The sequence below is a fragment of the Xiphophorus couchianus genome, chromosome 22 (assembly GCF_001444195.1).
Source record: "Xiphophorus couchianus chromosome 22, X_couchianus-1.0, whole genome shotgun sequence".
Lineage (NCBI taxonomy): Eukaryota > Metazoa > Chordata > Actinopteri > Cyprinodontiformes > Poeciliidae > Xiphophorus > Xiphophorus couchianus.
The window spans coordinates 4105603-4127689 of NC_040249.1; the positions used below are offsets into that span (position 1 = coordinate 4105603).

Sequence of the window (22087 nt, forward strand, 5' to 3'; positions counted from 1 at the left end):
CCCAGAAGACGATTGTTTTGCCCTCCTTTTGCCGCCTATTGGTTCCTACTGGGCTGAGATCTGGTTTGAACATGGTCTCCAAGTCTGAAGCAGTCAGGGCCTTGGCAGAGAAACATAGGACTGGGGACAGGAGACTGGAATGCTGTTGCAGTGCAGCGAAAAAACCTAGACTTGCCAGTCCATCTTTGCATGGGCGTAGGTTTGGGTATGGACGGTCGTGACATGTCACGACCAATATTCAAGGGATATAAAATAGTCCCGACCAATTTTTGCCATATCAATTTAAAAAAAAAAAACATGTATTTTTTAACAAAAACAAAATAAATAAACGAAAATCTACATTGATTAGTTTAATATTTCAATATATTACGCAGTGGTAGCATTCATTTTAAAATTCGCTGTTATGAACTATGACGACCCATGCCGCTATTGGCTCACAGAACGTGGATCTACGTTCTTTGATTAGCTGCAACAGGCGGCGGCCAGCTGGCCACACGCGGAACGGAAGCTTGGTCCATGGTGCTGACAGTGAACGCGTCTCCTTCTGAGTTTGACATTTATTATGAGTCTCCGAGACCATGTCACCACCAAAAAAGAAAAGGACGACAGACATTAGAAGTTATTTCGCTACCTCGGCTGTAAATACAGTGAGGGGACCCATAAGTTAGATATCTATCACGCAACGCATTTGTTGTAAAGTCCGGTGTTTAGTAAGGTCAGCACTGAATGTGAGGTAGAATAGGTCTGTTAACTATGTAATATTTTTTCACATAGGATGCTCAGACAGCAGAGCAAGGGGCAGAGCAGAACGATGGAGAGGTGGCTGGAGCTTCAGGCCTCCAGGTGAGGTGTTAGTTCTCAGATATGTAATATACTGTGAAATTATCTCAGTAAATATGGCATTTGAAGTGTTAGTCTTAAATGAAGTTAAGCTAGTGTGAATACAAACCAGGTTACGCTTTGTTTGCTCTATAGGAGGCAGTCAGTGTGCGTGCCAGTGACCAGGGAAGTCAAGGCAGCAGTGTCCTGGACATGGGGAGTGCGCCATACCAGCCTGATGTAAAATTCATTGCAGCACAGCAGCTGCCCAATAAAAGGTTGCTGTTTTAGGCCAAATGGTTTAGCCTCTTCCCATGGCTGCACTATAGCCTCACCATGCAAAAAGTTCTTTGTTTTGAGTGTGTCAAAGCCTTTACCATCAAAACGACCTCCTTAGAAAAGAAACATGATCCTGCATTTTGCCTAAATGGTTTTGGCAATTGGAAAAATGCTTCTGAGAGCTTTACGCACCATCAAAATTCGAGGGCACACCATCATGCAGTCACTGTGAATGCAATGGAGCAAACTCCAGTCCATACACAGCTGGCCAGTGCTTTAGCCAAAACACAGCAGGATGCCAGGCACTGTCTTGTGGAAATTATGGAGTGTGTGAGGTATCTGGCTAGGCCGGGAATTGCAATGAGAGGGCATGCTTCAAATGAGGGTAATTTGTTCCACCTTGTGAAGTTAAAGGCAAAGGATGACCCAGTGCTAACTTCCTGGCTGACTCGCTGCCATGATTATGTAAGTCCCCAGTGCCAAAATGAATACTTGACTTTGTTTGGCCATACAATTGTGAGAGGAATTGCTGCAATGATTAGGTCCCTCCCTGTTGTCCAATTTTCTATCATTATGGATGGAACCCATGACATCCAGGGCAAAGAGCAGGTCTCCATATGCCTGAGGTATGTTGATCAAGACCTGGTGCCAGTCGAAGCATTTATCGGCTTGTATGATACACCATCTACAACTGGTGAACAGATGGCAAAACTAGCTCTGGACATGCTTCTCAGACTGAACCTGTCTATCTCAGGTGTGCGAGGACAGACGTATGACAGGGCAGCAAATATGGCAGGCCGTTTTTCTGGCGCCCAGGCAGTGCTCAAAAAGGAGCAGCCTCTGGCATTGTATGTACATTGTGGTGCACATTGTGTCAACTTACCCAGCCAGCATGCATGAGTGGGCCCCACTTGGGTTTGTTGTGGGCTACATGGGTAATGAGTGGGCATGGGTTTTATCTGGGCAAACTGCATGAGACACATATGGTAAACCTAACATTGGACCCATATGGGCTGGCCCATTTGGGCTAGATGTATGGGCCCTATTTAGCAGTAAATGTGGGCTAACAGGGAAAGGGACAGAAATGGGATACACTGTGTGGGGCCCTTATGGTTTCACTATCATGGATCCCACATAGGAAGCCCATGTGGTTCTGACCACATTGAACCCACTTGACATAAGCATGGGCTTGACCATACATGGGTTGGACCTGGGCATGGACATGTAGGCCCTTGTCCTTTTTTATGTGGGCTAACTGGGAATGGGACAGATACGGGCTACACTATGTGGGGCCTATATGGTTTCAGTATTGTGGGCCCAACATGAGAAGATCATGTGGGCTGACCACATTGAACCCACATGAGTACATGAGTTGGACCTAGACAAGGAAATGTAGACCCTATAGATTTTTATGTCAGTTAATCGTACAAAACTGTGGACCATCTTAATAGACAATGTGGTTAACCTGTAACTTTCAAACTTTTCACTATATGTCAAAAGCAAAAGCTGCAAGAGCAAGAACATAAAAATTTGGAAAGAAAATTACCCAAAATATCAGATTGATGGTCTTGCCAAGGCAATTTGTACTCAGTTGGCCTCTAATGGAGTTGATATAAAGTGTAGAAGCAATTGCATAAGCTTTTCTGTCAACAGAAGGAAAAGCTTTCCTTGGATGGTTACCTCGTCTTGGAAGTCACCAAGGTGTATTGTATTTGAACCTAAAACATGCTCACTATGTGATCTCTGTGTCTGGCTCATTTACTAACACCGACATGACACTAGGCTTCCAAAAAGACCAGGATATTGCCATTAAAAAATGATGCTTCAATGCTTTATTTTTTAAAACAGTTCAGTATTGTTCTTACTACACTTTGAACCCCTAACGGTTTTTCTTTTTATTATTTACACTAGAACAGTCCAGTCCAGTCTGGATGTGATTTTTGTGACATAATCTGTTGTAAATATGCACCATGTATATGTAATCTTCTGCTCACTCAAAATTAGGTTCAGATCTGGACTTTTCACCTTGCTTTTTTTTTTTAATCCAAAGGGTTTATTGCAGCTTTTTCACAACAGGATTTAATTCTTATTTGGAGAAATTGTTCAGATCAGACCATTGAGAAAAATATTACAAAATGTTTAGAAAATAAATTTAAACAAAACTCTATCAAGTGAGAAAGACTAAAATTTTGAGCATCGCAATCTGTTTCATATATCTGCAAACATTTTCCAAGTTGTCAGCATAAGTAAAATGAAATAAAAACTTAACATTTCTATTAGTGATTAATTTTATATATTTTAATCTGGTTGCAATGATCTTTTTAATCGTTTTATTGCTCTATTGCAGCGATGCCAAACTCCGTATTTTTTTGGGCCATAACATTTTCAAATATTGCGGCGCCATTATTTGCTGAGCTACCATTGGTTCATTTGAGCGCTAACGCGGCAGAATAAATTCGGTTCACTAAAGAATCTAAGTTGCTAGCAGAATTTGTTTCAGTGTCTTGACACAATAAAACCACTTGCATGATTTAAAAAGAGTAACTTGTGATTTCATTCTATGGGCTTTTAATAATCTTTCTCCCAGTCAGTTAAACCAGCATGCATGGGTGGGTCTCATGCATGCTAGCTTGGCTGGAACCCACCCATGCAAGGGTGCTTTTTTTAATTATTATTATTATTTTTTTTAAAAATGAAACTGCATTGAATCGTTTTGTTTTGGGCGAGATTGGTAATAATTGGGCATGGGTTTTATCTGGGCTAACTGCATGAGCCCCATATGGTTAACCTAAAATGGGAGCCATATTGTTGACCCATTTGGGCTAAATGTATGGGTCCTTTTCAGCATTGATGTGGGCTAACTGGGAATGGGATAGAAATGGGCAACACTATATGGGGCACATGTGGTTTCAGTATATTTGGCATAAAAGCCTTTTTTGTAAATAGGATGAAGGTATAGTAAATATTTTTAAATCCTTTTTTTTATTTTGAAAGTGACACTTTAAAGCGTTTTGTTCTGCCAGAGTTTGTTTCAATCTGCACAGTTTTGTGTTCTTCAGTGGCCACGCCTGAATCAAAGATTGAAAGATGAAGAATTCTTTTTGTTGTTTTTGCAATATTTTAAGTGTAGCTCTTGTTCTTTAATACGTGCAATATTTTAGGAGTGATTTCTTAGTGATTTTCTAAACTGCTCTTAGGATTAATACTACTGTCTTGTCACAGTACTATACACAGTAAATGAGGATAATTGCATTAGTGAAACTGTTCAGTGTTTACAATATATGGCTACAGTGAGTACTCTATACCAAGGGTCTCAAACTCCAGTCCTCGAGATCCGGTAAACTGCAGTTGTTGGATGTGCCACAGGTAAAAAACACTGGAATGAAATGGCTTAATTACCTTCTCCTTGTGTAGATCAGTTCTCCTGAGCCTTAATGACCTAATTATTGTATTCAGGTGTGGTGCAGCAGAGGAACAGCTAAAAGTTGCAGGACACCTGCCCTTGCGGACTGGGGTTTGACACCCCTGCTCTATACATAGGCTGTTTTGCCTTAATATTATTTTTTGGAGAAGCCCAAATGTTATATTAACTGCATTATGAAAATATATTTCTTTGCAGACTTGAAGAGCACGAAACTGTGAAGATCACCCATCAACGATTTGAAAAAGGTAGTTTTATCATTTTTATTTTCATAAGGTTTTGGGAATTAAATGTTTTGTTGCAATTTTATAACCATTTTATCAGGCATGCTTTATGTACAAATTACTACTTCTGCCAAAACTGACAGTAAATAAGACTCTATAATAACATTACACTTAGGACATTCCTTAATCATGGCCAACATAGACTTACAGTCTATGTTGGGGTACCACTTCTGAAGAGTGGTACCCCATGAATGTTAACATTTAGAATTAAAATATGAACTGAAAGATGAGTCATTTAACAACGGTTAAGTTATTGCTTTTGCCACCGTAAAAGATCTAATCGATAATGCTTTAAATGTCACTAAAGCAGTAAAGCAACAACTACAGCCAGATGCTTCATGGAACATTTACTTGTATGAAAATTTTGAAAACGTGAGCTTTAGATTTACAAATGTGTTAATCCTTTTTTTTTAAAAATTCTTTTCTAAAGACTGCTATGGAGAAGCACGACGAAAGCTTGCAAGGGCAGAAGCAACATCAGATCTTCAAACAGATAATGATATCCCAGAAAAGCGACGTAGAAGGTAGTGTGGAACAGGGACTTATGTAACACACAACTCTAAATCTTCTGTCTTCCTAGTTGTCATTTGAGCCGCTCTCAATTCCTTTACCCATTTGGTTCTCTTTGCTTTACTTTTTTTCTCATCCTTCAGGACTTAAAGGAACAACATATTTGTAAGAATGGAAAATTACACAGGAAAAAATGCTAATACTTGTGAGCTTTACTATAGATTTTGCCACATTCCTACTTTAAATGAACTAGATTACTGTTTTTTTAACCATATTGGTTGTCATAGGTTCAACTGTAACGTTTTATCTTTTGGATCTTATTTCTGTATCTCTCACAGTTAACTTGAAATAAAATAGTTAAATTGCTCACTAGACTGCAGCCTTTTTGTTTTTTGGGGGTTTTGTTTTTTTACCAACTTTTACCACTGGTTAAATTCTGATTTATCATTTCAGATCCTCCCACAAATGGGGCACATTTTCTTCAAGTGAAGACAGTGTGGACTCCTCAGAGAATGAAGTTCCACCTTCTCCTCCCTTGGAACTTACCACAGTTGGATCTGCCTCAAAAGTGTGTAGTCTCAGTGTGTCCAGAAAGAGAAGCCCCAGCACAACTCCAAATCTGAGAAGCGCAACTGCAAGTCTTTCTATGAGTCCTGGGACTTCTTTGAGCAGGAGCAGCTCCAGCTTGGGAGAGGCTATGTTTACTAGGCTGGTTACACTTCTTGAGGAGGTTAGAGAAACACAAAAACTACACGGACAGTTGTTGAGTACCTTGCTGAGACAGAAATCTGCTTCACCACCGGTTGAACCACCTGAAGGAGCTGTTTTTCCAATGTGCACAATCAATGATGTCCTGGGCATGAATGAGAAGCTGGGTGACTCAGACTTCATGTCTGGAGTTGTAAGTTAAAATTTTGTTCCTTAAAAATTAACATTAAATTAGCCCCACTGCAGTAAGCAATTAACTAATGACATGATAAATTAAAACAAATTCCCATAATTTATCATTTTTCTGTTTCTACTAAAAACTGCTTGACAAGTATTCAGTCTGGTGTTTAGGTCTCAACTTGCCATTTTTTGAAGTACACATTTGTTTACAAAGACTTCATAATTGGATATTTAAATTGTCTTCCAGTTGCAATGCTCATTGTTCATTAGAATTCAAAGTTTATCAATCTTTGAGAATGTGTTCTTACTATTATATTATTTGAAAATGGTTGTAAAACATTTAATCACAGTAACTTCTGGGAATTTATTGTCCAGAAAAATTTATTGTGACAGGCCTCCCTTAAATTGATGCATAAATTAATTGGCATTTTGTCCATGTATAAAATTAAGCATATAAGCTATATATGTGTGAAACAATAACAAATCAATTAATAAAAACTAAATTGCATCCTGATTTTCAAATGTTGTCTTGCAATTGTCATTATATGTAAGGTTGCCATGGTTGCAGAAATTAGAGGAGCATCCTTGGATGACGCGATACGATGGGCTATGCGATTCCTGATGTCCCATGAATTAGCAGTCCAGTTCAACCTGTTTGGCCGACATGGGAAACACCAGTTCCGGGACCTGCGTCTCTTTGATGTTGTGTATGGTAAATATCAGTTTTTATGGTCAGAGTAACTTTTCTTTTCACTTTTTTTCCTTAAACATTTGTTAATTTATTTTGTTTATCATATGCCTTTTGTTTATTTGTAGTAATCTTTTGGTTTTATTCACATAGTGTTCTTTCACTCAAGAACTTTTGATAGCTGACAAAAATTTTAAATGATATTTGTATTTCAAACAATACAAAATAACTATAGAACCCTTCTTATATCAGTATAAGAAAGATATAGATGGATATTTTCAATTTGAACTAAGAATCTAGTGTGTGTTCATAATAATAAAGACTCGACTGCTTTTATTTTGGCAGATCTTTGCAAGCATTTTTGCCCCATGAAGGGGGAGAGGCAAATGTCATGAATGTTACATTGTACTAAAGTAAAACGCTAATACAGTTTCTACCTTTGCTTGTTATTTTAGGGGCACTTAAAAGAAATGGTTCCATCGTTGGACTCACACATAAAGATGTGGAAAAGGCACTCTCAAAGTGGTTCACTGGAGCCCGTGACAGGGGTGGGAATAGGAGAGTTAGAGCAAGTAGGGAGGCTGCCAATTCTCACTCTGGTGGGCAGGTCTTCCAAGAAGGACAGTTACAATAATATGCGAGCTTTCAAGTGTAAGCATGCATGTAGGTTATACTAAAAGGTTTTGTGAAAGGTGTGTGTATGTACCAGTAAACAAGTTTGTTGTTCAAAAATGCCATCTGAACAATTTTGTAGATTTTAAAATTTTGTTGTTATTGTTTAAGAGCGCCATTTGTGCTTGTGGCACCGTTTGCTTTGTTAATTAAGTTCTAATAATTGCTGAGGTATAAAATAACTTCTGATTACAAAATAAAAAGCCTTGACCAAAGGAAATTTCTTTTTTTCTCTTTAAACAAATTTTGTGATAAAGCGTTTTAGGACTTTGGTTTGTTTGAGACTGCATATCTATGAATGTTATTCATTTCAAGGTTAGTTGAGAACAACCCCATTGTTCCTATAAGGATTAAGGCATCTGGCTCCCACTGAAAACCCAGTCAGGGCCTGTAAACCATTATGGGCTAAAGCATATGGGCCCCATCATGGAAAATGTGGAACTACTAATTTGTTACCCATATTCTAGCCCAGTTCAGACCCAATTGGGGCCCAGGTAATTATTCCTGAAAGCACCCTAGTGGGCCACAGATGGGCCTTGTGCAAGTTAACCATCTGGGCCCCACTGAAAACCCAGTCAGAGCCCATTACCCAATGTGCATGCAATTCTTCACCCTTACTGTGTGACGCACTTCAGTGGGTCCATGAACTTGGAACACTGAGCAACCAATCTGGCAAATTTAAAGGCATTCTGGCACAGCATACTGTTCCAGAGGGGCCCACCAGGACAGTTAAACCACTCTGTCCCACAAGATGGACTGTCCGTGGGCAAGCTGTGCAGGTAGTCCTCAATGAATATGAGGCTATCCTAAACAGTCTGGAGGAAATGGCCTCACTCGGTTCCGACACAAGCACTAGGGCAAATGGTCTATTGGAGCGATTCCAAAAAGGGAAGACCATTTTAGGCCTCAATCTAGCCACAGAGGTGCTCGGAGAGCTTGAGTGTTTGAACAAATCCCTGCAGAATCGTTCCCAAACCATTGCCGGCATGCAGACTGCAGTTCAATATGTAAGCTCAGCTATTCAGGAGAAAAGGACTGATGCAAAGTTTGCAGAATTGTTTGAGAAGTCGGTGCAGATGGTGGATACTTTGGGGATTGAAGTCAATGAAATTCCTCACCAAAGGAAACCCCCCAGGAGATATACTGGTCAGGCTAGTCATCATCAGCCAAAGACAGCAGAGGAATTCTACAGGATTGAGTTTTTCAAGGTCTTGGACTGTTTTGATATGCAGTTCAAAGACAGATTCAACCAACCTGATCTGGAGAAATTCAAACAGGTTGAGGATGTGCTCCTCACCGGTAAGGTTAATGACACTATTGGGGAGTACCCAGAGATTAACAGGGAGAATCTGGGCATTCAACTTTCCATGTTCTTTAACCAACATCCACTAAAATCAAGTGCACAAGCAGCAGAGATACCGAGAGGGATGCCCAGGGAAGTTCGTGGCCTATTCAATCAGGTGGAGACGCTTGTTAGGCTGTTATTGGTGATCCCTGTGGCCTCAGCGGAAGCTGAAAGAAGCTTCAGTGCTTTGAAAAGGCTGAAAAACTGGCTGAGGTCGACAATGACCCAGCAGCGCCTTAACAACATCAGTGTATGCCATGTGCATCAAACAGCACTGGACCTCATTGATATCAAGCAAATTGGGCAGCAGTTTGTGTCTGTAAATGACAGACGGAGGCATGTGTTTGGTGCATTTAAATAACACTTTTTGCCAGTTGATAAAGACAGACACACATGAGCATGCAACAAACATTGCAATAATACAAAGAATTTTATTCATGTTTTTTTTTTGTGCAATATATTATTTTATTTTATTATTCATTTATTTGTTATTTTATGAATCTTTTTTCCTCTTAAATGCATAATATCTCAACAATTGGATCTTTTTCCTGAAGTGCAAGAAGTCATTTTTTGTTCTTATCTGCAATTGTGTTTGTTGTATAATCAGTAGATCCAGAGGATATTTCTTTTGATCTTACTTGTAATATTTGCTGAATTTTGAAAAGGAAAAAGTAAAGTATTCTTGAACTGATCTGCTGAGTATGACTGTATCTGGTTGTATACACAAGATGTATGATCAAGTTATGGTTGGGGGGAGGGGGTTGGTCAGTAAGTTGTAAGGTCCCACCAAAACTTAGACCAAACCTACGCCCTTGCATCTTTGAATCTGTTAAGGATAAAAACATACACACTGCACTTTATTCATAGCATAGATATGAAGTATTCTAAGTCCTGTGTAAATGTGAACCACATTGTAGTACAATATGTCTAAAAAGAAAAAAAAATTAAAGATACAAAGTGAAGCTAACCTTTCACAGTGCTCAGAAATCATCATCATATCATAATTTCATATCTATAATTTGATCACAATTTTTTATACCCAATTAGTTTTTCATAGTAAATTACAACGTTATGATATCAGTGGCAGGTGTGAACAACTGGAAATATGTCATTGATCTTGAGTATTGAGCATCGAACTTTAGAATAGTTTTAAAATCTTTATAACATAATATAATATTAATAGCTCACTGTTTAGTAATTACTGTTGAATGGCACTGTGGTTTCTGTCAAGGATGTACCGTCTGAGATACTCCTCTACAAAAGCTTTCTTCTCAGAAGTCTTCACACTTCTGAAGCAGCCAGCAGTTTGGAACATCCCGCTGTTTTGAAAAATTACATTTAGCAGAGATTCGTCTGATTCAGCTTCCAGGACCTATAAAACAAGCAGTTTATTATAAGAAGTACAGAAGTCTATCAATTTGACAACTTCTTCATTATGAATACAAAAATAGCATAAACATTTTGTGCGTTTGTGATTTCACATTTGTTAAGACAGGCTGAAATCGGGCCTTTCAAAAGAACTGCTGCTTTCAAGCAGAGGAAAAGAGAGATCCTTTGATATGACTTGCCAATTTCAGCCTTATAAGTTGCAAGGGTAAAAGGTGTTTGTGTCCCAGGGATATTAATAACCTCTGTCCCATCTGGGTACAGAAGGAGTAAAGGTCCATCTTTTATATCTCTGTTGAAGTCCTTCATTTTTTTAGCAGCAGGACTGAGCAGAGGTGTGGCAGAGACATCTGGATTTGTTGCAAGCAAAATGCTTTTTCCACGCTGTGGCTTTAGACCATCCTTGTGAATGGTCATCAAGCCAATATTTATCTGAAAACAAAAAAAAAATTATGCGGAAGACGGAGCAATGTTTTGTTTTAGAGGATACTCTGTTGTTTTCTTTTTGTTTTTAATTCCTCCTGTATTATGTTACAATAACATCCAAATAGATCCATTAACTATTATCAGCCATTTTCAAGTTTTTACTTTTGAACTGATGCAAACAGAACAATGATTGCAAAATTATTACGCAATAATTAATCAGTAGATGATTTACTGTTTTGACTTATCATTAATTGACAGTTTGCTGTTACTGTTAAACAATTATTCTCTATAGTTTTGCTACGTGAAACTTTCTTTAAGTAAGTCTATTATGGCACTTAAAAGCTGCTTGTTTTTGGTCGGAACAAAACCGGACCTACCCGAACTTTCTCTTTTTCCTTTTGCTTTACCCCTTTTTCCCAAGAGAATACTTTTGTCGCTCCTCATTTTTATTTTTCCTATATTCAAGGAAGGTGCTGAGGGCTGGTGCAGGGCAGGATGGAACAGGCTGTTGTGCTAGAAGTAAAGTAAAGAAAAAATGTTGCACATCACATTCATGCAAACAGACGATATGTATTATGAACTACACAAATTACCCTAGAAGCCCCCCGAAAGGGCGGCTACTATCCTGCAGGATACTTGGGGTCAAATTGGGCCATGTGGCTCTTTTTTGGTCATGGGGAGCATTTTATTGGCTTTTCAAGAGGGGTGGTGGCGCCAGTGTTTGAGGCTTTCCGTCTGACGTTCTTCCTGTTTTGCTTTTGTCTGCTTCGTGCTTTTAATTTTATTATAAGTATAAACACTCTGATTGTGTATGATTGATAAACATTGCTGGATATTGGAGCCTTGACTTCAAATATGTTAGGACTTATACTACAGACAAAATCTCGACCCTTCTGTTGGGCATTCCAGCTCACCTGTGTTGTTTCTGCACTCTACCTTTCCGACGGAAGCCAGCCCACCGCCGTGGAAAGCGCAGCGTTCGGCTAGTACGATTAAAGGCTGCTTTACGGTGCAGTTTCTTGGCCTCGTTCAGCATGTGCGGCTGGTGCCTCGCCTTTCCTGCCCATTCCATGTATTGGATCCTGTGGACACCTGTCTGGTACCCGTCGGTGGAGGCCAAGATGGAGTATTCCAGCCTCGTGGTCCCTGCGTTTCTCGGCCCTAGATTCCCTGGAATGATGCTAACTAGCTTGTCATTGATTCACAATTTTAAAGGCATGCAACTGCTTTGCTTTCTTTGGTCCAATACTGATAGTAGCACAATATTTACTGCTTGTGATTATTACATGCAACAGTCTGCATACAATACAGCGAATAGGTTGCTTACATTTTTATTATTAGCTTTAGCTTACTGAAAGGTCTCTGTCCACTTGCAACAGTCACAGACAATGTGCAAAAAATATACATGAAGCAAACCAGACCAGTCAAAAAATGCCATATAGTTGCATTTTATTGCAGTAACTAGCTTTAATTAAAAAAAGAAATTTCTCCGTGTTTGTTAAAGTTGTCACCATGTTGTGACAGTTTGCTATGAAACAGATAATCTGAAAAAAAAAACAATCTCCTCCACCTCCTCCCTGAACTACTGCTGCTAGCTAAAGTAACGCAACGTTCTGACCAAAAGCAACCAATCAGAAGCAGGAGGAGGGTCTTAGCGCTGTCAGTCAACCTCATTCACTCCCTGCTAAATGTGCAAATGGTGGAGAAACAAGTTATTGTTACTGGAAAACTGTTTATCTGCTTTCAGTGGTAGTTATGCTAACCAAACTGAGCATTCACAACAGTTGCAGCACAGCACAGAGCGAGCAGCAGGGAGGATGAGCAGCCACATGAGATTGTGATTGATAGCGCTAAACCCCGCCTCCTGCCTCTGATTGGTTATTTCTAGATAGCACTGGGAGAAGGCAGAGGAAGTAAATTTTTCACATATTTTCTCTTATGCCATACTTTCACAACATAATGACAGTTTCCACAAATATGTAAAAAAAAATATTTTCTTATAAAAATTACATACTGTAGCTTTAATTTCACTTAGGAGAAAGCAGGTCAGGAGGGACGTGGCAACAGATATCTGTAATTTAGACGCAATCCAAGGTAAAACTGTGTGGACTGGCTGCAGTCCAGAGAGGAGGCTGTTTTTTATAATCAATTTATAAAGATTGTTTGAATTTCTGTCAGTAATAAAAATATTGTTTTTGTTGTGTAATTGTAAAAAGAGCAAAGACAGAGAGAAATCCCTATAGATTCCCTGGAGTGAAGCTAACTAGCTTGTCATTCAACACAATGTTGCTCACCTTTTTTTTACTGGGACAGGGGTTAAAGGTTATGTTGGGGTTAGAACTGCTGCTGATTGACTCACCTGTTGTTAAGAGTGGTAAAAGGTACAGCGACAAGTTCAATATATGAATATCTTGGTATTTCTATTCCTTCGTTCATTAAATGCTAGTGAAATGGAGGCAAACAATAATCTGTAGCTAAGCTAACTATGCTAAATGGTTGATAGTCACAGAGTCTACCCGCCTCTCTTGGAGAAAAATTGTGCTACAAATTGACACTCACGTCTTTTTCTCTCTCTTATCTCTATTTTTTGTTGAAAACCTGACTTTATTATTTTTTTAGACAGCATGGTAACTGCCACAGTTGTTCTGGGGCCTCATGCGTAAAGCGTGCGTGCGCACAAAAAATGTGCGGCGCCATATTTAACGCACAAGTTGGCATGTATAAAAATTTACTTTGCTTAAATATACGCAAACTTTTTCTGTGGACAATATCAAACTACAAAGCGTGAAAACTAAAACACTGCAATCTGACTATATTCATTGTTATTTAGACCAAGTAGCATCAAACCCGATGTTTTTTTCATGGTTTTAATATTTTATTGTTTAAAGGTAAACTGAACCGCATTTATCCTCAGACAATAACCTGACTTTATTAGAAGTCATGCTGATTAGAGCTGTGGAAGAGGAGGAAGCTGTTGATGATCAGTTCCTGCCCTCATCAACACCAATGGAGCTCGACTTGAAACATCTGTCAAGTGAACAACAACTTCAGGTCAGAGCATTATGTAATCCTCAGATATTTAAAAAATATCCAGGTCGTACAGACATTCTTGAACATGAGATTGTGTTGAAAAGTGATGCTAAAGTTAAATGTCTGAGCTACAGGATTCCAGAACGCCTTCTCAGCTCCCTGAAAAGAGAGATGGAATTAATGCAGTCCCTCGGGATTATTGAATCTTCCAAAAGTGAATGGTGTAATCCTGTCGTCTTGGTGCCGAAGAAAGATAAAACAATGCGCTTCTGTATAGACTTCAGGTACCTTAATTCTGTATCAAAGTTCGACTCCTACCCTACTCCTCGCATTGATGATTTGGTCAGTAGATTGGGCAAGGCTAAATACCTGACAACTATCGACTTGTGCAACGGCTACTGGCAAGTGCCCCTTTCCAGGCAGTCCAGGGAGTTGACGGCCTTTCGGACCCCTTGGGGACTCTTCCAGTTTACAGTTTTGCCCTTCGGACTTCATGGCGCACCTGCTACCTTCCAAAGGCTTATGGATCAGGTACTGCGTGGATGTGATGACTATGCCTGTGCCTATCTCGATGATATTGTGATATATAGTAACTCATGGGAGGAGCACCTTCAACATTTAATAGTCATCTTGAGCCACCTCCAAGATGCAGGTTTGACCATTAACCCAGCAAAATGTGTTTTTGCACAATCTGAGACAGAGTACCTGGGTTTCATAATTGGAAATGGTGAACTCAAGCCACAGGTTCGCAAGATTCATGCTATTGAATCCTGTCCATTACCTCAAACCAAAAAGCAATTGAGGTCATTTCTAGGGATGGCGGGTTTCTATCATAGATTCATAAAAAACGTTTCAGCCAGAGCTGCCCCTCTGACAGATATGACTGGATCTAAATGTCCCAGTAAAGTCCAGTGGACGGAAAAGACAATTGCAGCATTCCATGACATTCAAAAAACGCTGGGTCAGAGTTCTGTCCTGAAGTGTCCTGACTTTGACAAAAATTTTATTCTACAAACAGACGCCTCAGAAAGAGGTATTGGAGCAGTTCTCCTGCAAGGTGATGAGTCTTTACTGCCAGTAGCTTTCATAAGCCATAAGCTACACCCCAGAGAAGTCTGTTATTCTACGGTGGAAAAGGAAGCCCTCGCAATAAAATGGGCCCTGGACTCCCTGAAGTATTACCTGCTTGGAAGAGAGTTTATCCTCCAGACGGATCACAAAGCTCTCCAGTGGCTGCAGCGAATGAGGGACACAAATAGTCGCATTACAAGACGGTCTCTTGCGATGCAACCATTCCGCTTTACAGTGCAGCACATACCTGGTAAGCTGAATGTGACCGCAGACTACCTCTCCCGTTGGTGTGGTGACCCTTCTGAAGGGAGGGGGAATGTGACAGCTGTCCCGACTGTCACACGCAGACACTATTGGTAATGGTATTTTTGTTTTCCCTTAATATTACTTTATATATTGATTAGTGAGTAGTTTAGATTTTTTATCTTTAAATTTGTTTTCATTAGTCTGACTGTTTAGTTAACTATTTGTTGTGCACCCATTTAGTTAACTTTATGTGTCAGTTCTTTGTATATTTTGTTAAATATAATAAATTAATTTCTTTCTTTTGAGTTACCAGTTTCTTCTGGAGCTGTTCATGAAAATCATACAGATGAGCTCAAGCTGATCGGTGTCCATATATGGGTGTCAAACTTCCTCAGCGGGCCATTCCATTTGTTCACCAGGGGAGGGGGAAATTTGGTCTTTAGTTTAATTTTACCATTTATTTAATGTTTCTTCTTTTGGAAAGTTAGTTAAATTCTGATATTTATTTCATTTATAGATTTAGTAGTATTCTGACCAATATTTGTTAGGTTTTTGTGTGTTTAATTACCCCCTAGTGTGTGTTAATGGTCTGACCAGCCACTATTTAAGTTCCCCTCATGTCTTGTTTGTTAGGTCAGTTTGTGCTTGAGTTTGATCTGTTACCACCTGAGTTGTATTTTGTTATGTTGACCTCAGTTTGGGCCCATTTTATCATTTTTGGATTTTCTTTGTTAATAAATTAAGACTATATTTTGAATTTTCTTCAACGTCTCTCTGGCTGGTTTATGCAAAACCTTCGCAATCTCTTTATTTATTTTTAATTTGGATTTGTTTTTTCTTTAAAATGCATAATTTTTGTTTTGTGGGACGACCTGGTGCTCTGAAAGCACATTTTATGTGAAATATAGAATTGTTGTTATTATAAATACTCATACTGCTACAAACGGGGACGTTGCCATGGTTACTGCTCCATGTGGTGGCAGACTTCTGGGAATTTATACTAATTTACTTATGTATTTAAGGGTGGCGACAGGGTGGACCAGCAACTGCGCTCTATTATTGTCTAATATTAGCCTTTACTATACTTTTCTCTCAGGTCATTAACATTAGCACAAACATTAGTAGTGCTCTACCCCCCACTAGTGCTGATTAGCATTAGCATTAGGCTCAACTGTTACTGGTTTGCCCCTTTACCACCACAACAAGCCCATTTTCCTTCTGTGAAAAAATGTCACCTCTGTTTTAAATGTTTTTTTTGTTGTTGTTTTTTACTGTTCATTTAAACCAGAGGTCTCAAACTCCAGTCCTCGAGGGCCGCCGTCCTGCAACTTTTAGTTGTGCCTCTGCTGCACCACAACTGAATAAAATAATTAGGTCATTAGCAGGACGCTGGAGAACTGATCTACACAAGGTGTAGATCAGTTCTCTACCTTGTGTAGAACTGATCTACACATTACTGTTTTCACTGATCTACACATTACCGTTTTCAACGGTAATGAAAACGGTACCATTTCATTACCGTTAAATGAAATGGTAATTAAACCATCTCATTCCAGCGTTTTGTCCAGTGGCACATTTAAAAACTGCAGGACAGCGACTGGAGGACTGGAGTTTGAGACCCTGATTTAAAGTACTTCATAGAAAGAAATGATGATTATCTTTTTATGGATGGTTCTCCCCCCTTTATTGCTACATTCCTAACTTTACCTGAATTTAATAAAGTCAGAAAACAGTTGTATCAGCTGACATGAACTTTGCATTTTCTCCACTTGATCACAATAACTAGTAAAACTACAGGAACTAGTGAATTCTCCACTTTAAATGGCCTCTAGATGTTTTTCACCCTGTAGTGAAAGCTTATACAGAAGATGAATCATTCTTTTTAACCCATACATGACTTATTTAGAAATTCTTGTTGGATCTGTTGGATTTCTGTTGAATCCACACTTAGCTTGCGTTAAAATGACATGTTAGCTCAAAACCTAACACAGCATGCGGTGTCAAACTTGTAACCCAACCCCGTTGTGTTAAATGACCCAGAGCTACTCTGGTTGATATAATATCCAGCAGTGGGTGGAACAACAACCTGAAGGGGTTTACTTTAACCCAGCTGTTTTATGGGACGTTATCTCCTCGAGTTTATTTTATCACTGTTGATTTCTCCTATGTTAAAACATTAGGAACTCATTTTGGAAAGCATAGTTAGCTTGTTGCACATACTTGAAGTTTGATTTCCAAAGTTAAAACATACTCAGATGGAGGGATTACTGTAATGAAGAGATGTCATTGGCTTGGCTTCCTTACACTGACAACGTTTTAATATTAAAATGATCAACTGAACTGTATATTACTACAAATGAGCTGAAGTGAATTGTATGTTATTGGATTTGAATCTGACCACCGCTAAGCCAAAAAATATTAATACTACTGGCGGATTTATGAGTTTAAAGCAATTTAAAAATTTTCCAAATAGGTTTCGTTTTTCTGGAAGTAATTTTAATATTTTGCAGTGTATTTTGGTGAGGGGGAATTTTTTTAATTGACTTTTCAAGTGAGATTGACCCTCATTGTTCACTGTACTGCTGCAGGAGCAGTGATGTCATGGGGACAAAGATCATGACATCACTCATGACATAGTAATGACATAGACAATGACTTTGATATAGTCAATGACCCTGACTATGTCAAAGTCATTGAGTTCCAAGACTTCCAAGGTGAGATTACTTTCTGTGATTTAGAGAAGCAAAACGATTGCTAACCAAAAACAAGAAGAAAAATGAAGCGTTCAACACAAGATTCGCAAACCAAGGCCAGCTCGGATCAATTAACTGACAGTGATCCCCAGTCACATAAGAAACTCACAAGAAATGAGGGTGAAAGAGCTAGAGACACAACAAGACAGCAAGAGGACAACCAAACAGAAAATTCTGTGTCCAAGGAGAGACTACAACAAACTGAAAAAGATTTACGGAAACAACTACAGATCACATATGTGCAGAAGAAGCAAATGAAACTGTTAGAGGTTAAAAATTTTAAACTTACTAACAAATTTAAAGGGATTTCGACTAAACTTCAGGAAAGTGACAATAGAATTCAGGAACTAGAAGGTCAGTTAAAAAACATGGAACAAACTCTTGCAGATAAGATATGTTCTCTCATGGCTGAAACCGCACGGAGACGTGACCTGACTGACAAAGTTTCAGGACTGAAGGTGTACAAAGAACGAGCGCTGGACGCAGAAAAACAGGTGAAGGAGCTTACAGATGACAACCAAAAATTGAAATTACAGTTAGACGCGTCTCACCTAAAAGCAAAAACATTTCGAAATGAATCAGAGACCCTTAAAGTCGAGCTTAAAAAGCAGTCAGATCTCTTGAAAACTAGAGAGAACACAATAGACAATTTTAGGAACGTATTGCATGCAAAACAAAATATAATCGAAGCTCAGAAAGAGGAGATTAAGAGACAACGCAAAGCTGCACAAGAGACAGAACTGGAAGTGAAAAGAAATCGCCAGAATGAAGAAACGACAATGAGGCGATTAAAGCGCAAAGATGAAGAAAATTTGAGCCTACGAAAGGAAGTCACTTCACTACACAAGTCTTTGCATGATTTTGAGATGAAGTTGTCAAAACTAGATTCACAATATCAAATCCTCCAGGAGAAATCTGAACATGCTCATACAGACAAAGCAATCCTGGAGAAAAAAAACCACACACTGGAAATTTCTACAGCGAGTCTTGAGAGAGAGGTTGTTGAAACCCAGAAACTCCTAGAAAAGTCCCAGCATGATAATCGATTTCTTAAGAATCAAGTGGAGCAGGTCAAGATAAAGCTGGCTGAAACGATTCAGATCGCCAAGCAAAATAAGATGAAATTTGAAAAAATCCTCCTGCGTACACAGGAGGATTATATGAAACTGAAAATGGAGAGAGAAGAAGCTCTGACAAAAACCAAAAGAGCCACAGAAAGACTACGCAGTAATGAGAGAAAAATTGGAATACAGGCTGATTTAATTCGCGAACAGGAATGTAAGATTACACAACTATCTAAGGAAGTTCTGCGACACCATGAGAATGCTCAGAAATTTAAAATGGTTAGAGCAACTTATTCAAAGGTGCAAAGGTTAGGGTTAGATGAAGAGAAAGGAGATATTATACTTCTCCCAGACACCGACAGGAAAACGGAAAAACTCAAAATGTATCGCGCTGAGAACCGCAGATTGTCCAAAACACTGGAAGAGAAAGAGACAGAAATTGAGAATCTCAAGGTTGAGGAAGAGAATCTGCAGCATGAGGTGAAAAATCTCAAGTCTAAGTTAGACTATGTGCCGGAAGATGCAATGCTTAAAGTGCAGGTGAGTCAGACCAAAGTTAGAGCTCTCAGAAGACAGATAAAAACCCAAGAATCAGAGATAAATACATATCTAACAAAAATAAAAATGCAAAATGTCACCATCGAAGAGTTGAAAAATAAGATTGTAGAGATCTCATTTTCAAAGAAAGATAAACTTCCGCCAATTCAGTCAAAAAATATCGAACTGAAATCCGAGGACACAGACACAAAGTGTACGATGAAACGCAGAAAACTTTGTCTTCCGCCAATTCTAATCACTCCATATGGAAAAGCGAAAAAGTAAAAGGATGTGGTTGTTTATGTTGGACTGATGGAATGATAGCAGCTGAGAAAGACGTAGGCAGGACCTCAGTATGTGGGGGAAGGTCGTGGAGAACATGTGGAGACAAATTTTGCCATATGGGTGGATTTTTGACAGGAGGAGGATTTTATTCACTTTTTAAGAGGGGTGGTCAACTCTCATTATTTGGGGGGGGGGGTCCTGCAGGACATATAGGGACACATTTGGCCATATGGGTGGATTTTGGTCAGGGGGAACAATTTATTGACTTTTTAAGAGGGGTGGTCATCTCTCATTATTTGGGGTGGGGGGGTCCTGGAGGACATGTAGGGACACATTTGGCCATATGGGTAGATTTTGGTCAGGGGGAACAATTTATTGACTTTTTAAGAGGGGTGGTCAACTCTGATTATTTGGGGGGGGGTCCTGGAGGACATGTAGGGACACATTTGGCCATATGGGTGGATTTTGGTCAGGGGGAACATTTTATTGACCTTTTAAGAGGGGTGGTCAACTCTCATTAGTTGGGGGAGGGAGTGGCGGGGGGTCCTGGAGGACATATCAATCAATCAATCAATCAATCAAATTTTACCTGTATAGCACATTTCAGCAGCAAGGCATTTCAAAGTGCTTTACATCATATCAAACACAGAAACACAACGCAACATAGAATCTACAATCAAAACACAACATTAAGTCAGGTTCCATCAATAAACTTGTAATTGATTACGTTTCAAATACAATCCTAAACAGGTGGGTTTTTAGTCGAGTTTGCATCCATAGAAGGTTTACCTGTTACACTCCTACTGTGTTAAAACGATGTAGACAGCATTTTAATGGGGTTCTGGCACAGGGCTCCATACACCTCTTTCACGGACACATTTGGCCATATGGGTGGATTTTTGATATGGGGAGCATTTTATTGACTTTTCAAGAGGGGTGGTCAACTCTCATTATTTGGGGGCGCGGAGGGTCCTGCACGACATGTGGGGACAAATCAGGTTTTGTGGATGGATTTTTGACAGGAGGAGCATTTTATTGATTTTTCAAGAGGGGTGGTCAACCCTCTGTGTTTGGGGGGTTCCTGCAGTACATATAGGGACACATTGGGCCATATGGGAGGATTTTGGTCAGGGGGAGCATTTTATTGACTTTTCAAGAGAGGTGGTCAACTCTCAATATTTGGGGGGGGGGGGAGGGGGATCCTGCACGACATGTGGGGACAAATCAGGTTTTGTGGGTGGATTCTTGACAGGAGGAGCATTTTATTGACTTTTGAAGAGAGGTGGTCAACGCTCATTATTTGGGGGGGGTCCTGTAGGACATGTGGGGACACATTTGGCCATATGGGTGGATTTGTCATGAGTTGCGGTGAGTGGTGGTGGAGGCAGACGCTGAGACCCAGGTAGAATGAAATGATGATGAATTTAATGGTGAAAGTAATCCAGAAAAATCCCAAAACACAAAAGTCCAGACAGCACAAAGAGCGGATGCATAAGCTCTCAAAATGTGACAACAAGTAATCAAGGAGACAAGAAACACCTGGGAACAATCAAGGGGAGACAGGACAACACAGAGACTCAGAGACACAGAAACTCAAAGTAAACACAGAGAAGGAACAGATCCTGACATTACCTCCCCACCCCCTTAAAGGGCGGCTACTATCCTGCAGGATACTTGGGGTCAAATTGGGCCATGTGGCTCTTTTTTGGTCATGGGGAGCATTTTATTGGCTTTTCAAGAGGAGTGGTGGCGCCAGTGTTTGAGGCTTTCCGTCTGACGTTCTTCCTGTTTTGCTTTTGTCTGCTTCGTGCTTTTAATTTTATTATAAGTATAAACACTCTGATTGTGTATGATTGATAAACATTGCTGGATATTGGAGCCTTGACTTCAAATATGTTAGGACTTATACTACAGACAAAATCTCGACCCTTCTGTTGGGCATTCCAGCTCACCTGTGTTGTTTCTGCACTCTACCTTTCCGACGGAAGCCAGCCCACCGCCGTGGAAAGCGCAGCGTTCGGCTAGTACGATTAAAGGCTGCTTTACGGTGCAGTTTCTTGGCCTCGTTCAGCATGTGCGGCTGGTGCCTCGCCTTTCCTGCCCATTCCATGTATTGGATCCTGTGGACACCTGTCTGGTACCCGTCGGTGGAGGCCAAGATGGAGTATTCCAGCCTCGTGGTCCCTGCGTTTCTCGGCCCTAGATTCCCTGGAATGATGCTAACTAGCTTGTCATTGATTCACAATTTTAAAGGCATGCAACTGCTTTGCTTTCTTTGGTCCAATACTGATAGTAGCACAATATTTACTGCTTGTGATTATTACATGCAACAGTCTGCATACAATACAGCGAATAGGTTGCTTACATTTTTATTATTAGCTTT

The 22087-nt window shown here is 39.7% G+C and overlaps 1 protein-coding gene and 1 long non-coding RNA gene across 3 annotated transcripts; both read left to right on the plus strand.

Annotated features, from left to right (window-relative positions):
• The first annotated feature begins 379 nt into the window (after positions 1-379).
• LOC114138565 (zinc finger MYM-type protein 1-like) lies at positions 380-9309 on the plus strand. Its single transcript, XM_028007924.1, has 2 exons — positions 380-1980; positions 8146-9309. Exons 1-2 carry the CDS (start codon positions 1156-1158, stop codon positions 9265-9267), a joined length of 1947 nt encoding a protein of 648 aa, XP_027863725.1. The 5' UTR covers positions 380-1155; the 3' UTR covers positions 9268-9309.
• On the plus strand, positions 3448-7776 carry LOC114138566 (uncharacterized). 2 transcript variants are annotated; one of them, XR_003594235.1, is made up of 5 exons: positions 3448-4767; positions 5111-5327; positions 5767-6214; positions 6754-6913; positions 7345-7776. It is a non-coding gene; the product is annotated as an uncharacterized LOC114138566 (long non-coding RNA). The 2 variants fall into 2 exon arrangements; XR_003594234.1 differs by lacking the exon at positions 3448-4767 and having other exon boundaries at positions 4832-5327.
• Positions 9310-22087: the final 12778 nt, after the last annotated feature.